The sequence below is a fragment of the Notothenia rossii genome (genome assembly GCF_949606895.1).
Source record: "Notothenia rossii genome assembly, chromosome: 4".
Classification (NCBI taxonomy): Eukaryota; Metazoa; Chordata; class Actinopteri; order Perciformes; family Nototheniidae; genus Notothenia; species Notothenia rossii.
This window is the reverse complement of record NC_136902.1, coordinates 65,078,745-65,095,476: the sequence shown is the minus strand read 5'-3', so window position 1 is coordinate 65,095,476 and position 16,732 is coordinate 65,078,745. Positions and strand designations below refer to the sequence as shown.

At 37.1% G+C, this 16,732-nt stretch overlaps 1 protein-coding gene across 2 annotated transcripts in view; it reads right to left on the bottom strand.

Moving 5' to 3' along the window:
• Positions 1 to 1,128: 1,128 nt before the first annotated feature.
• Positions 1,129 to 16,732, bottom strand: part of LOC307035235 (uncharacterized protein) — a 31,532-nt gene continuing 15,928 nt past the window's right edge. Inside the window, exons 2-9 of one of the 2 annotated variants that reach the window (XM_079674326.1) lie at positions 13,822 to 13,903; positions 12,948 to 13,082; positions 10,692 to 10,857; positions 10,169 to 10,456; positions 6,332 to 6,396; positions 5,953 to 6,020; positions 3,731 to 3,774; positions 1,129 to 2,519 (exon numbers count right to left, since the gene is read on the bottom strand). In XM_079674326.1, coding sequence (XP_079530452.1) covers positions 2,482 to 2,519; positions 3,731 to 3,774; positions 5,953 to 6,020; positions 6,332 to 6,396; positions 10,169 to 10,456; positions 10,692 to 10,857; positions 12,948 to 13,040 — 762 coding nt within the window. In that variant the 5' untranslated portion in view covers positions 13,041 to 13,082; positions 13,822 to 13,903 and the 3' untranslated portion in view covers positions 1,129 to 2,481. The remainder of the gene's footprint in view (positions 2,520 to 3,730; positions 3,775 to 5,952; positions 6,021 to 6,331; positions 6,397 to 10,168; positions 10,457 to 10,691; positions 10,858 to 12,947; positions 13,083 to 13,821; positions 13,904 to 16,732) is intronic. The other variant, XM_079674325.1, reaches the window with a different exon arrangement.

Here is a 16,732-nt window from a genome sequence, read left to right as displayed (position 1 = left end):
AATAGCGTGCTTTAACCACTAGGTGTCTTTTTCTATCTATCTAGCTGTGCACCATTATGGGGTAAATAAAGCCTATCTACCAAATACATATCGAATATAAAATTCAGCCAAATTAGTATTTATACTGCAAGGAGATGTATTTTGTGAAAATAAATGTAAGATGTTGTTTAATTGTTGATATATTTATGATCCACGTCACGTATTCAGTTTCGGCGGCAGTTATTCAGTTTGTCCAGAAGTCTGCTCTATAAATAAAGAACTATGGCAGATGTGTAATATTTAATGCAGCCGAACCGTGTATTACAATGCATTTATGTGATTGTAATGGAAACCTCTGTAGCAATGGAGAGTCAGGACTCAGAGAGACATGAGGAGAGCAGGAGCTTTGATGTCAAACACTGATGGATTATTTAGGAGTATCGTCCGGAGAATTCACATCACATGTCACAGCAGCCAGAGGCTCTGACTTCACGGTAGAGTTGCCACGTCAATTCTGAAGAATTCTACCCTAAACCCATGTATTTAGCTAGTTCAGAGAGAATAATCAACATTGTGCATAACAAGATGGAAGCATAACACCTCTATCAGCTGATCCAACAGGCAGGAACAGGGAGACAGAACACTGAGAGCACAGCAGCCAAGGTTACAGGTGCGTGTGCTCAGTCAGGACAGTTTGAACTGATAAACTGGGTCAAAGTTATGGACCTTGGAAAACATTTCCCCAACAGTGATGACTTCCAAAGAGAAAAGCAAGCACACTCGGAATAAAGCATTATTTTATTTGCTTAGTACTTCCGGGTATTTCTCCACTGGTTCTCCATGTTCACAATACCGTGTAACTGTCACGTTTGAAGGGACGAAATCGTGACATCTTCACGTCTCCCAGCATGGTAAATCGTCACATGTTCACGTCTTGCCCTGATACCGGGTTGAATACAGCAGTGTTATCTAATCCTGACCCTCGGTGTATATCTTTTAGGGCTGGGACTCGATTAAAAAAATTAATCTAATTAATTAGAGGCTTTGTAATTAATTAATCGAAATTAATCGCATTTTTAATCACATATAAATATTTGACCTGAGAACAGTGAGAAGCAATTTTTTTTCACATACCATTGAATAATGACTGAATACATAAGCTTAAGCAACAAAACATTGTTTATTTTTTTCAAGGTGGTACTTAACCAAGACCAACAGAAAAGTGCAATTTTTGCCATAAAGTGTAGCAATAGCATATTTAGGAATATAGTACATTTCAGAGATTCAGGTAGCCTATAGGTAGGTAGACCTTCTGTAAACTATAACACTTTGTTTTTTAAGTAAAACACAATACTTTCAAGTACATTCAGAACATTGGAAACCCTGACTATTAGAAAACATCTCTGTTGCTTCAGAGGCCATAACAGACTTTGTTGATTTACCAACAGTTGATTTAAAAAATCTAATCAATTTCAGTCCAACTCTCTCAATAACCTTGGCCAAAACAATAAACAGTTCAACATAAAGTGCCAGTTGCACCAACAACGTAATAAATAGTTCAACATAAAGTGTACCATTTAAAATAAAATAAAAAAGTGCCAGTGATTGACCTCAATCCCTCATATTCTTCCAATATCCTGATGAAAAATAAAATCTCTCTGTTGCATAGGCCACTGTTTGATCAACGCGAATCGGGTGTGGGTCCTTGTACTCCGAGTCGGGCTAACGTCCACGCTAGCTTCCACGCTAGCTGCTATATGTTTTGCATTGAGGTGATACTTGAGGCTTGATGTGCTGCGGTGATATAAGAATTCCTTTTTGCATAATTTGCAAACAACCGTGCTCTTATCGACGCTTCCATCCGTCCGTTTTTTAAAACAAAATGTCCCATCCACAGGGCCAACCAAAGCGGTCTCATCAGCTTCTTCGTTCATGTTTGACTATTGTTCACTGTGTTTTGTTGTTGTCTGAAGTAATGAACGTTAGTTGGTGCTCCAGTATAATCGGTACCCCTGAAACTCATCCAGTGAGAAACGTTCCGCGGTGCAAAAATAAGTGCGATTAAAATGCGTTGAGGCTGGAGTCCCAAATGGTCTCAGAATCTACACCTGAAAGAGGCTTCTGCCGGACAGAGGTGAGCAATAAACTTTCTCCTATAAGATCTGTCGTTTTTGGAAAGTTCCTGACCCTGACCAGCTATGGTTGTCCCTATAAGTTAATTTCTTAATTGATATCAATAGCAATGAGGAAAAAAAACAGCCTACAGATTTACTAGTTTTATCAATCATAACTTGTATCAATCACGACTGTATTGAACAATATGGTGAGTGCCTTGCTAACACTGTAAATGATGAAACAGATGTTTATATATTTATTTATTTTGATTTCAAATATATTTATATATGATTTATTTATGAGATTTTTTAAATGAACTAGTTCATCAACAGAACTTCATAATTTACAACACAACAACAAACATTTAGGACACTGTCATGTTTATATTCATGTGCAGTTCCCAGGATGGTGGCCAGGTCTTTTTGCTGAAAGAAAAACAAGGCAAAAAAAAAAAACAGTTAGACATTTTTTTTCTATTTCTGAAATATGTTGAGTATACAAAATTCTTTCAGATGTCTTCTCAACCCTAAGAAGGGCCACACACATCTGTTTTCAAATCCTGGATGCTAGGCCTGTCGGTCGGGCCTTTAGTGCCTACTCTTGTTCCGACTTTCCAAGGAAACTGAGGGTGATCCTTATGCTGCTAAGCTTCAAACCACCGAAACGTATTCAGCGTGTTTTTTTTTTAATGTTGTCTGTGGGACAGCAGTGTTTTAAACGTTGTTTACCCCAAACCATACTGCATTATTTTAATTCTATGATAAGCAGTTCACCTGATTCCTTCAACAATAATGATGACCATAACTGCATATTGGACATTGTTGACATTCAAGCTGGTCACAATTTAGCATGTCATTTAAGTCTTCGTAACTATTATTAGTAAAAACACACTTAACAGTAGATTTAGGTGTTGACAAAGCTACATCTCTCTTTAGGCTATCACTAATGCCACATATTAAAAAGGGCCCAATACTGCTTTTTGGGGTTTTCCATTTCCAGTAGTGTGTTGATTACGTAATTGTGAATGTAAAGGGACTGCAAAAGCTTAATAGAAAAAGTTCCCCCAGAGTTTCTCTCCAACACACCTGACTGAAACTAATTCCTACATTAAACGTAATAGACTAAGGGGCGGGATGTATCCAAGCGGTTGGCTCTGGTTTCAGATAGAGGGTGAAAGGAGGTGCAGCAGCATGAGAACAATAAAGAGCTTTTTGAACATTTAAGCAGGAAAAACATAATACTAATGAACCTGGAAATAAACAGACTATGTCCTCTTTAAGTTCTCTCAGTCTATAATTACAAAGCAACCCTGATTTCTCTGATTTCTGAACCTAAAATGGTGCAGGTGCTTATTACATGAACTTAAATAACTCACAATTCATGGCAAAACTGACTTCTTAAATAGATAGATAGAGATGTATTTTCTCCCTTGGGAGAGATTTGCCTTGGGCATTCGAGAGAATACACATAAACACAGGTATACATATAGAACAACCAGAGTCACAGATACACTACAAAGATCACATGGCATACATAAGGTATACAAACATACAGGTGTACCCATTACACTCCATTATTAATTAGGCCGAACTGTCAATTTATTGACAATTGAGTTAAACAAGAAATCTGAACTTACCATGCAGGGCAGGGCAGCCAATGGACCAGCACTTCTTTACAGCCCTTTGAAAAAGAAGAGGACAAAAACTAAATATTAATTATTTTTATTTATAATTCAATACTTCATTGCATTTCATCCCCCAGGATTTTAAAATGGTAAATGTTTGGATTAATGCAGCGTTTCTCAAAGTGTGGGGCGCAGGGATGTGATAGGTGGGTCGCGAAATAAAAAAAAAAAAAAAATAAAGATTTTATTTTATTTTTTTATTTTTTTTCACACTGGTGGAATATCAAAACAACGGCCCGCCCGGGGTGCAAAAAGCATCAATGAAAGCGACCCTCTACCACACAAAACAACACCTGTAAATAACCCAATTTGTGTTCTTTGAAATTGAAAAGGATATTGCATTGTGTTTGTTACTTTCGTTGCAGTTGTATGTCTTAAGTGTAATTTGGTATGCTTTTATTTTGAAGGCGAGTTTACGCTGTTCACAGTTGTTTTTGTTGTTGTTATGGAAACAAGACACATTTCACAGCGGGCGGAACTTGTCATAAAGTTTGCGATAATAAAGCCCACCCATTTAGAGGGAAGATATGATTGGTCAATTGTACTGTCATTTGACATTACTCTCTCGTTCAGTTAATATAGCTGGCCCTCTTTGAATTCATAGCTGGACGTCCAATCAGCTCCTGTCATCACCTCGCAGAAACAAACTTCTTTAATTTAACCCTTCACATTCAAACATAAACTGAATAGGCAGATTCAAAGGATTTATTTCTTTGGAAATGTTATTTTAAATACAATTTAATCAAGTTATTTTTGGTAAAACTAATGACAAATATCACTAAAAACATATTTGAAAAAAATATATAAAGAAAAATATAATTTGTTTTAATGTTTTTAAATATTATTTTGTAGAATATTTTAGGCCCTCAGAGACAGGCTCGCCACTGGTAAAAATCTCTCATATACACATGTGAAACGCTCTCACAGACACACACAACAGCATTGCAGTTGGGAAGAAAAGCAATGTGGAGCGAGAGAGAGAGAGAGCGAGAGAGCAAGAAAGAGAGCAGACCTTTATCTATTTAATAAAGTTGTAAAAAATAAAGTAAGAAATCATTCCAATGTGTACTATAGGACAGTAAAAAGTTTAAAAGGGGAGGGATTAGTCAATTATGCATAAATAAAAAGAAAGAATGCTAACTAGGTAACATAAAATAAGAATAAACAAGTTTAAATGATTGGTTGTGATCATATTCTAAAGATGTTTGGATTATTGAAAAGTATACAGTTCCCTTTCATCTGAGTGTTGAGAGCTGTATCCATAAATTCATGTTGGGCTCAAGGTAGGGCTGCTCGATTATGGCAAAAATCATAATCTCGATTATTTGGGTCAAAAATGTATATCACGATTCTTAAAAACGATTAACCATTTCCTTTGAAAACCTCAATTTATTGAAGAAAATAATTTGAAAAGTATGTTTTTAACAGTTGATTACCCTGAACTTTAAGTATAATAAAACTGAAAAAAATAAAATCGTTTTATTTCGATTATGTTGTTTTCATAATCGTTGCAAGCCAAAATTGTAATTGTGATTAAAATACGATTAATACAGCAGCCCTAGCTCAAAGTGCACCAGATTGATGCATTTAACTTCAACATTTTAAAAAAAACATCTTCCTGGGGGTGCATACCCCCGGACCCTAGACTAGAAGATGTGACGTCCACCACCAAATAAAGCAGGTTAAAATAATTAAATTGCATACATTTTATTTTAGTAAACACTGAAAACGGGTCCCAAAGACCCAAACAGCAAACAAAGGTTAAAGGTAGCCTATAATAATGTTAAAATGTTCTAAATATATACACTGCAAAAAAACAAAAAAGAGGAGTAAAAGTAGCTCACGACTTGTTTTATTTTTTGAAAGTAGCTCTCATCCTAAAAAAGGTTGGAGACCCCTGTTATAGAACGATACATTTGACAATTTTAAGCTTGGCCTACCATTTTATTGGAGCGATGATGAACAGGTGGGGCTTGAAAAGGCCCACCTGTTCAAAGTGGGGAATGACAGGAAAAGTTTGAGAACCACTGGATTAATGTAAGACCTCCCAGAGAACAGCTCAACATGTAATTGTTGAATTTCTGACAAAATTCAACAATTTGAAAACTATTATGTTTGTTGTGTTGAAGGTCCATACCTGTTGTGTACTTCATGCAAACAATATAGCTACTAACCTTACTGTCACATGTCTTTGACACAGATTGCACTGGAAACGCGTCCAGTTTGCTGTGATATTCACACACTGTAAAGAAACATGAAATTAAATTGTCCATAAATCCAAAACTTGATATCATGTATGGTCTTGCAAACTTTTAAGTTGGGTTTTCAAATTGAAAAACACCATTTGTAAGGCCTCAAACAAATGCATGTCATAATTTTCCCATACTTTATATGACATAATGCACCTCTTGGGTACCACAAATGACCACATAGTGAACCACAGATTATCTCCATGTGCCACAAAGCTTTTTTTAGGAATCAAAAGAACTACTATGTCAAAAGTTGTATTTTTCTTTTATTACAGATCTGTAATGCCTGTATTTCTTTTCATACCTTCCTCCTGGTTTTGTTTTTTCTTGCCTCGCTTCTTTTTTGCTGATATTTTAACAGCTCTCTTTCTATAAAGAGAAACAAAAAACAAGTGTTAATTGCAATAGTCATGTGGTCAGGGTTCTTACACCTTTTCCAAAGTCAAATCCAAGCACTTTTCAAGCATTTTCAAGGTGCATTCTCAAGCTTTTCAAGCATCTTACAGCTGTTGTAAATTACATATTTATATACACATACTCAAATGATTATTTCCCTACCTCACATTAAATCAGATTATCTTTATGCTATAAACAACCAAATGTGTGTTTCGTGATAGTATTCTATATGAGGTTGAAAAATTAAAGAAAAGAAAACTAAGTTTAATATTTCAAAATGAGTGACCCATCTGTACGTAGACTGGGCCTCCCATATAACCTGGCTGAGCCAATATAAAACAATCAGCCAAATAACTTTTCAATACATTATTGATTACTATTTTTGAGGTACTTTTAGGTTGGCAGTAAACACAAGTCAGAGGTAAATGGTGTACTTTTCCTCGTCTACATGTATTTAATAACTTCAGTTACTTCACAGATGTGGATGAATGATGTGAAATATAATCAAGTGTTAAATCAGACTTTAGTTCCACCTGGAGTAAATCCACAAGCTACCCTGCAGTATACAAAGTCATTCAAACTAGCTGCACCTTTACCAGCTTTGAGAACACTTTCATGATCAATCATTATAAAACATATATATATTATTCTGAAATGGACCAGTCTGCACAATGACTACTTTTACTGTCGCTACTTTCACTATATTTTGATGATAATACTTTTCTACTTTCACTTGAGGAACATTTTGAATGCAGGGCTTTTACTGTAACAGAGTATTCCTACACTCTGGTACTTCTACTTTTACTCAAGTACAACATCTGAGTACTTCTACTTTTACTCAAGTACCAGATCTGAGTACTTCTACTTTCACTACAAGATCTGAGTAGGCCTACTTGTACTTTTACTCAAGTAAAATATATGAGTACTTATTCCACCTCTGGTAGCGTATTAGCCTGAATTGTAGCCACAAAATCACGAAGAGCTGCATAAAAATAGACTTACAATGGTAACAAGTGGAAAATAATATTTACAAATGTGTACAATGATTTGTAGGTAATTTTGACTACTCAAGACACCTGACTTATACATATTCAAAGGAAGACTTTGTTCATTTTACAATTACATGGGATTAACACTAGCACCGCCATCGGGTCAATTTCACCCACAGCTGTTTTTTTTATTGTATGTAACTTTTTTTCAATAAAATATTAAAGTCTCCCAGTCTGCAACTTTTCCTGAAAGTGTGTTATGTAGCACCCTCTGTTGTTAAAACATTTCAATATGAAGTCAGATTGAAGAAATCGTCCAAAAAATTGCCATTTATACCTATTTCCGCCAGCGGGTCATATTGACCCCACCCCTTTTCACGCTATTGATTTCGCGTGTAAACCATAGGTGTAAACATAAACATGACGTGTTGCTATAGCAACACCCTTTGTCTCCTGCGGTTCCTTATAGATTGAGAGAGAGAGAGAGAGTGAGAGTGAGAGTGAGAGTGAGAGTGAGAGTGAGAGTGAGAGTGAGAGTGAGAGAGAGAGAGAGAGAGAGAGAGAGACTGTAGTGAAGGAGCGCGCTGCGCAGCAAACAGCTGTTTGCTTTTCACCCAACAACGACAACCGCCTCACGAAACGCTATGTTGTAGTGTTAATAAACGAAACAATTTAACAAAATTGCTTGTCAAAATACCAATACCACAGGACCATTTTTTTTTTTAAGCAATATTTTTTTAGTGGCCCGAGCGGGCAAATTGAAATTACGTTATGCTGGCCGGGGTGTCTAAATAGTGATTCCGGGACAGCGGGCCATTTATAATGTGGAGCCCTGTATATCATATGAAAAGCTGAGAGCCCACAGATTATATTGGTATACGTTTCATCCCTGTGCGATCAAAAGAATATTAAACTTGTTTCGGCAAATTCAGATGATAAATACAACTTTGAAGCTTGTAAAGGCATAATTACAAGCGGAGAACGGAGTAATTTAACGTCACAGCAAGCGTAACAACAGCCGGTGTTTCTTGTGAGTGTTTCCCCGGTACACAAACACAATACACACAAACGCAAAAATACACAAACACACACACACACACACACACACACACTCGCTTCCCCCAGACCAGTAATACAAACTAAAATGTGTCTTCGGGTCAATGTGACTGATTTCGATAGAGCAAGTCACATTTGGTTTAGGCACGAAACATACTACCAGTAGAAATACATTGCTTTTAAAATCGTTCTGTGTCGAATCAATAGATTATATTTTGTGACTATAACACAAAATGCCGTGAGACTGGGTTGAATTACAAGTGAGTGCTTCATCCTCTGAACACCACAGAATGGCGACTGTAACGCACATAACATAGGTAAGCTCCTCTGAAATGATTGTCCCCTGCAATTATTATCCCTCATTCAGCTTGCTAACGTTAGCTTAAACAAACGTAACATGCAACGTTAGCCTAATCCAGTGGTTCTCAAAGTGGGGGGCGCGCCACCCCTGGGGGGGCGCAGAGGCATGCCAGGGGGGGCGCGAGAGACCAGGAGGAAAAATGGTTAAAAAAAAAAAAAAATCATAATTTGACAAATTATTGATTCAAAAATAATATGATGCAGTACAGTACTATTACGTGTTGAGAAATGTATCCATAGATCTCTTAATTGTGCTCTCAAAGTGCACCAGATTGATGCATTTAACTTCAATATTTAAAAATAAATCTTCCCGGGGGGGAGCTTGCCCCCGGACCCCCCTATGTGAGGTCCTATAAAAATAGCACTTTACCCCTGCTTACACCTATATGCCGTGAGCTGATTATCGAGCCTTCATTGCAACAGTAAAAAATTCCACTGTAGCGACCGGTACATTAATGGGAAACCCTAAATGTTTGAGCACCCTCTATGAAACGTCAAGCTACCCCACAGCACCCCCAAAAGAAATCTCTGGCCGCCACTGAGCCGAACTATTTGTGTTGGGGGGGGCCCAACATTTTTTTTTCTCCAAAGGGGGGGGCCTGACAGAAAAAGTTTGAGAACCACTGGCCTAATCTAAAATACTCTACTACGGCGTACCTTTCATGTGGCTCGTCAGCGCCGACTCTCCCATCGTTATTTTTTGCAAACTTTGCAGGAGGCTACTCGTGGGCTTGACCCTCGTCTTATCCATGGCTTGTATTTGTCTTCTGCTAGCCAACGCTCGTTGAAACTGCAACCTCCTGGCATACTGTCATCTATCACTTATCAGAATGCCCAGGTCACACACCTAACAAAAACACTTGCAGGTGGCGCGCATAGCGCGGGAAGGCCGGAGCGGAGCTGTTTTATGTAAAAGCGAGGCAATTAAACTGGCTCCGACTTCTTTATTTTCTTTTTAATCTAAAAAGCGAAGTAAAGCATTTACATTTTCAAGCACTTTATCCCAAATTCAAGCAACATTCCCAAAATTCAAGCACTTTCCCAACCTTGAAAACACCACGTCAAATTTCAAGCATTTTCAAGGATTTCAAGCACCCGTACGAACCCTGTGTGGTGTGTGCTTTGCAAACCAGGGAAGTACTTGCGAGAACACTTACATTTTAAGAAAAAGTTGGAAAAGCAAAGACTGAAAAATCTTCTGGCTTAGAGGCCAGTTGGTGTTGCTACTTTTTTTTTTTACACTGGCACTTTTTTTTAACCGTTCTGTATCTCATATTGTATAGAGTCAAGATTTCCCTCATTGTTCTACATCATATATTCTATATTGATACGATACCTACCTGTCGATTGCTTTTTTCTCTCTTTCTCCTTGCCTGCCTCCATCTCTCCTGCCACCACCGGTCCAAACTCTTCCTCTGAGTCTTTCTGTCCCTCCAGCTCTCCTCTCTCCAGTCCTTCACTCGCTAATCTGTCTGTCTGTGTCTCTATGTCCCCTTCTGTCTCCATCTCCTGCATCTCAGTAGTATCCTCAGTCTCATCCATTTCACCTCCCTCCCCCTGTTCTGTCTGGTCATCTTCTTCTCCAGTCCTTTCATGCTGCCCTAGACCCTCTGCCTCAGGATCCCATGCTTTGAAGTTAAACAAAGCAGACAAACAAGACATTAAAGATGTAGTGCAGGGTTGAAAATATGATTACCCAAAAAATATTAAAGTTTAATAAAGAAAAAGGAATAAATGAATTGCCCAAAACCAATTTAGGTTGTCTAAAATATTATCTGACTGACATTTCTATCTGATCCATCTGGATAGGTACACAATACAGGATTAAACTTAATAAAGAATCATGAATGTGCTGTGAACTACCTTCTAAAAAGCCTTCAAAAAGGCAAACCATTTTTTCCAGGACCGCATGGGCTACCAGTGGCAGCTCGAAGGGGCACTGGAGCTGGGCCGTCCACTTCTTATTTTTTTTGTGGTACTTCCCCCAGAAGAGGAGAGGAAAGTACCCAAGGGCCTTCAGTTTTTCGACCTTAAAAACAAAGAAAAACATATAGACAAACATCACACAAATAGATACAGACAGAGATACATTTTCCAGGCAGTGTTAAAAAGGCAAGACTTTAAAAAAAGAGAGTTGGCAGTCCACTCTATAGTGTGTCTTAATCAGAGAGAACCATCAGAGCAACACCACTACTATTTTCTAAACAGACAATTGTATTCCTGTTCTGTTTTGCCATTCATTAGCATCTGCCATGAAGTTATATTCACTCTACCACATTACAAGTGAACCAAAGGAGACACCTCTTAACCACACCGCATTGGCCGTCGGCCATGTTTTTGTGGTGTGTCCCGCATCATTGGCATTTTTTGCCATTCCCAACAACCTTTGCTGATGATTCAACATGTTGAATTGGCAGCAGAGCTGTCTGCAAAATAAGCTAGCTTAAGGAAATCTGTGCACAAGAAGAAAAACGGACTTGAGGAAAACTAACTACTACAGTCCAAAGGCTCACACAAAGTCTTTTAATTTGTTATCTCATCTGGTCGTTCTATTACTCAGATATTCCCAACATGAAGCTGAGTGGAGAGTGTTGTGAAAATGTTTTAAATAGACCCTCCAGAAAAACGCGATTCTGCGATCGCAGAATTTACCGCATAATCAGCAAAATGGCGCAGATTTTTTAAAAGGCCGCATATTTATCAAAAGGCCGCACAATCCCCGCATTTTTCCACACAAAGTTGAGAAACATTTTTTTTTTAACTCGTCTTGACGTGACGTCATCAGCTCGCGCATCACAGAATGTAAACAACACTGTATAGAGTGAACGTGTGGAGCTCACACGATAGAGAAAACACCAAGATGAAAAAATCTAATCCATCTCATTTACCAACGAACATTTCTACTAAAGACCGGGCAAAAAGTGGGGGGAAACTATTCTGCACCCCGTGCAACTGTGTGTTGGAGCATAAGAGAAAATCGACGGTGACGACCCACTTTGATTCATTCAAACATTCGCTGCTTTCTGCTGCTGCGAACAAGAAAGCCAAACAACTCACATTCACCGAGGGCATCAACCTCAAAAACCCTTTCGAGGGCTACAAGAAACGAAGTGAGTAGCCTACAAGATTAAAGCTGGTCAGATAACGAACGAGTAAATGAAAACAGAATGAGGCGGAGAAGTGTGTGTGTGTGTGTGTGTGTGTGTGTGTGTGTGTGTGTGTGTGTGTGTGTGTGTGTGTGTGTGTGTGTGTGTGTGTGTGTGTGTGTGTGATTTAAATAGCCCAATTGCTTTTACAATAAATAAACATTGAATGTGTTTAATTGAATAGTAAAGGGGTTTAACGTTAGTGGCAGGTTGTGTGTGAGAGAGAATAAATAAGACAGCCCAATATTAAAAAAAATTGTTATTCTTTTTCCCCGCATATTTAGCATATTTCCGCATATTTCGCAACTTCCCGCAATTTCACCGCATAAAATCACATAAAAACCCCGCATATTTAATCGCATAATCAAGGATTTTAGCCCGCATAATCAAGGGATTTAGCCCGCATAATCAAGGATTTTTGCCCGCGTTTTTCTGGAGGGTCTATTTAAAGAGTCAAGAATCACAAACATTGCCTTTATTTCTAGAGCCTTATGTATTTTGTTGTCCCTTTTGAAAGGAGGAAGACATACTTCTGCCTACTGCTGTTATGGAGAGTAAAATCCTTTTATGCAGGTGCAGATTGTAAGTGAGAGTTGGCTGTAGGTTTTAATCTGTGTGGTGTTTGACCTTCTGGCTTAAACGTAGGCAACGTGAGGATACCATACATCGCTACTAGTTCTTTGATGTTGGTTGGTGAGTCAGAACATTTAGTCTAAAATTGCTTTGGGAGGTGGAGATGAATGGCAAACAATGTTGACAGGGCTAAAGTCAATGTATCGTTTTTTATATTTATACTAGCTAATTATTGAAATATTGCAAATGCATTTGGGTTAATGAAATCTTGACAAATAATTGAATGACATTTCAAAAGTGGCTCCTTCCCTGTACAATATAGATTCAATTAATATTTCTCTAATGTTGTGGGACAGTAACCTTCAATGGCTGACCAAAAATAAAATAAAATGTTTATTACCACCAGGGCAGAATTATCGAATATCTTCGATTGATTTCTCGACCGGTGTACTTTTTGGGCCCAGTCTTTTGCTTTCTGCCGGAAATCCTTCATACGGGCCGTGTGCCTTGATTTCAGCTCCAAAATCTTCCCACACTGAGGAAGTGAGAGGGAAAGAGGGAGTAGGAAGGACATACTTACTTTTTCTGATAGAAAGACAGTTATAAACAGTTGGGAAACAAATTATTGCTTATTTCTTTCTTTTAACCATATATATTATAATATAATACTTCCCAAAAAAATGAATCGGAAAATGAATTAAATTAAATTGATTGTACAGACTGACAAAATATGCTACCGAGTAAATGTACCGGATCATTTATTTAGCAGGCTAACCAAGTTAGGATATCTAATTAACAGTATACAGAGGGGCCACATTCACTTTATCTAACTATTTGTAGCAATTCATATTTTAATTGACACTATGAATGTCCATTATATGGCCTCATATATAATCATAATAAAATATTATTCTTTTTTTTTTTTAAATCAAAATATTGTTATTTAAAAGAACCAACAGTCAAACCTTTTAATGGAACAGGCACATGCAGTAAATGTAATGTTCTAAAAAACACCTATACTTTGATGCACATTTGTGGAGGGACAAAACTCTTTCCGGCTTTTGTTAGAAAAAATTCACCACTTTGTTCGCCACTTTTATTGTATTGGGTTTTGCAAAAAATATTTATATATATTTATAGGCAAAACTAACTGCCATTTATGTATGAAAATGGCTTTGTCCGAGAGACAGTATAATAGACTGTATTATGAATACTTTAGTAGATATATATATATATATATATATATATATATATATATATATAGTTATATTTACCTTTGTGCATCTACGATCTGCGCAGTTTGATTTTTCCAACAATGGGGGCACTGTCTTTTTGTGGATCCACCCGGCATCGTTGCTACATTATGAACAAAACAAAAACATCACATGTATCACATATAGTTATTGGCATGACACAAAACAAAAATTCTTCCACATAACCATGTATGATTACTAAAGTCAAATGATATAATCCAAATGATGTTGATTGAATTCAACTTCAAAATAATGTTAAGTGTGATATCAAAGTTCAATTAGTAGCACTTTAAAATTCACAAATTCCAGTGTAATATCATAAATAACTTTCAATTTCTGGTAATAGTCAGTACGTATTGTGTAATCTTTTTTTGGCATGATAAGATGTTTTCTGTTAGCTATCATCATAAACCTCAAATCATGTTTGTTCATAAAATGTATCTGTTATTGTGTGATATAATGCATGTTTTTTGAGATAGAGACTCTACTGTAGTCAAACTAGTACTTAATATTAAATTGCTCTTATGTTCCTGAAGTAAATATTCATATATTCAGTTTTATTCATAATTTTCTTTTCGATTTTTATTATAGAGTAATACACATTTTTTTATATTTCTATTATTCAGATAATCTTTCGAGCTACTGTTGATATGAATATATTTGATGTTTATGCTAATTATTTGTATTGTATTTTGTATTTTATATTCCTCCTACATATTTTTAATTAATTTGTAATGTCCAATAACACTGGGCTGCAACGAAATAATTTCCCAATTTGGGATGAATAAAGTATCTGTCTATACACTAGTCGTTTAGGTTAAAAGCACGACATGTATGATTTAAATTATAAATTACATATCCATATAGGCCTACTCCTAAACTCACAGTTTATGTGGACCGGATCGTGTATCGGCTAGTAATGTCTGTTTAAATATCAATGGGACAAATATCTGAGCAGACCTCAGATTGGCTCGAAGAGTGAATATAAGCTTAAAAACCCGAAATACTGATCTGGATTCAGTAAAGTATTATGTACGATAATCACCTTAAACAGGGATACCAAGTGACATACAGATGTAGCAATTCATTTCAGACAGTTTGAAACGCGAGGGCCGTGATTGGTACGTGATCTGCCCTCGCTCAAGGGAAAACCTCCAGCTTGACTTGAGACCGCCCCCGTGATAGATAAATATAATTATAATGAAGCCAGCTGCAATAGATCAATGATCCACACGGGGGTGCAGTGGGGTTCCACACTGGAGCTCATGTGAAATAAAGTGAGATACAGTGTGCTGGATGTACAGCGGAACTTTGTTAAGATCCATATGTCACGGATATCATACTACTGTGCTAAATAAGAGACATGTAATCATTTACAAAACATCACCATGTTGTTATTTAACAAAATAATTTTGTTATTCGAAAAAAACGAACGGGAGGAAATGCAGCCCGGCTCTCGATTTTTAATCCTAATTTAATCATCATCACGATCATTTATGTTTATGTTCACCGAATTGACATGAAATCACTGACACATATGAATATACTGTAATCAACTTCATTAAAACGTTATTAACGTGCCTAAACTCAGTAATTCACCAAAAATATGTATATTTTAAAATGGAGCTTCGTCGGTCGATCAGGATCCCAAAGTGTAGCGGAGGGATCCTCATCTGGATGAAGGGTGTTATTTTCCCCATAAGGAACAAGTCGCTGCAAATTATCCCGCTTATTACATGGCCACATTCTCAACAAAGTAACGACATGACTCCCAATATTAATTGAAATGCTTTTATGGATTTGGAAAATGTTTTTATTTATTTAAAAAAATAGTTGTATGTATTGATTTAAATTGACATGCATCCGCTAAGAAAAATAGTCCGTTGTTACCGTTTTTTAAACAGTTTGAATGAAACTGCAGCTCTCAGCTGTGTATTTACACAACTAATGGCCCATCAACCACAGCTTTCTCCCTCCCTCCCCCCCTGATCTTTCTTCTCCAGCAGCTAAATTAACAGTAGGTTACTCTGAGTGACCATAGACTGTATGTGACAAGTTTACAGTTAGTGACGTAACAACACCATAAAAGCTGGTGGGTTGAAAGCAATACGGGAGGTAAAAATAACTAGAATAATTGTGATTTATTTATTGTGGCTTTTATGTTTTTAGGTATAAAATGTTATGTAATTCAGGCTTATAGTTCACCCTTCTCTAAAAGCCTTCAACAATGACAATATTCATTGTAATTTAATAAATCCTTCCAACACACATTGTAAAAATATAGCCTACTGTAAGTTAAGAAATCATTTCAATATGTACATCTTCTGAATCTACGAAACAAATTATCTAAAGATATATTAACTATGGATGGCATTAATTTGGCCTCCAGTGAGACTGTAAGGAATCTTGGTGTTATATTTGATCAGGATTTATCCTTTAACGCCCACATAAAATCAATTTCAAGGACCGCCTACTTCCATCTACGTAACATTGCAAAAATCAGGCATATCTTGCCTCAAAACGATGCAGAGAAACTAGTCCATGCATTTGTTACTTCAAGGCTGGATTATTGTAACTCCTTATTATCAGGGTGTACCAAGAAGTCAGTCAAGTCGCTTCAGCTGATTCAAAATGCTGCAGCTCGTGTACTAACCAGAGTTAGGAAAAGGGACCACATTACTCCTGTTCTGGCTGCCTTACACTGGCTCCCTATAGAACACAGGATAGAATTTAAAATTCTTCTTCTCGCCTACAAAGCCCTTAATGGGCAGGCGCCATCTTACCTTAAAGAACTCATTATACCCTATTGTCCTACTAGGGCATTGCGTTCCAAGAATGCAGGGTTGTTGGCTGTTCCTAGAGTCTCTAAAAGTACAATGGGAGCCAGAGCCTTTTCTTATCAAGCTCCACTTTTGTGGAATCAGCTTCCAGT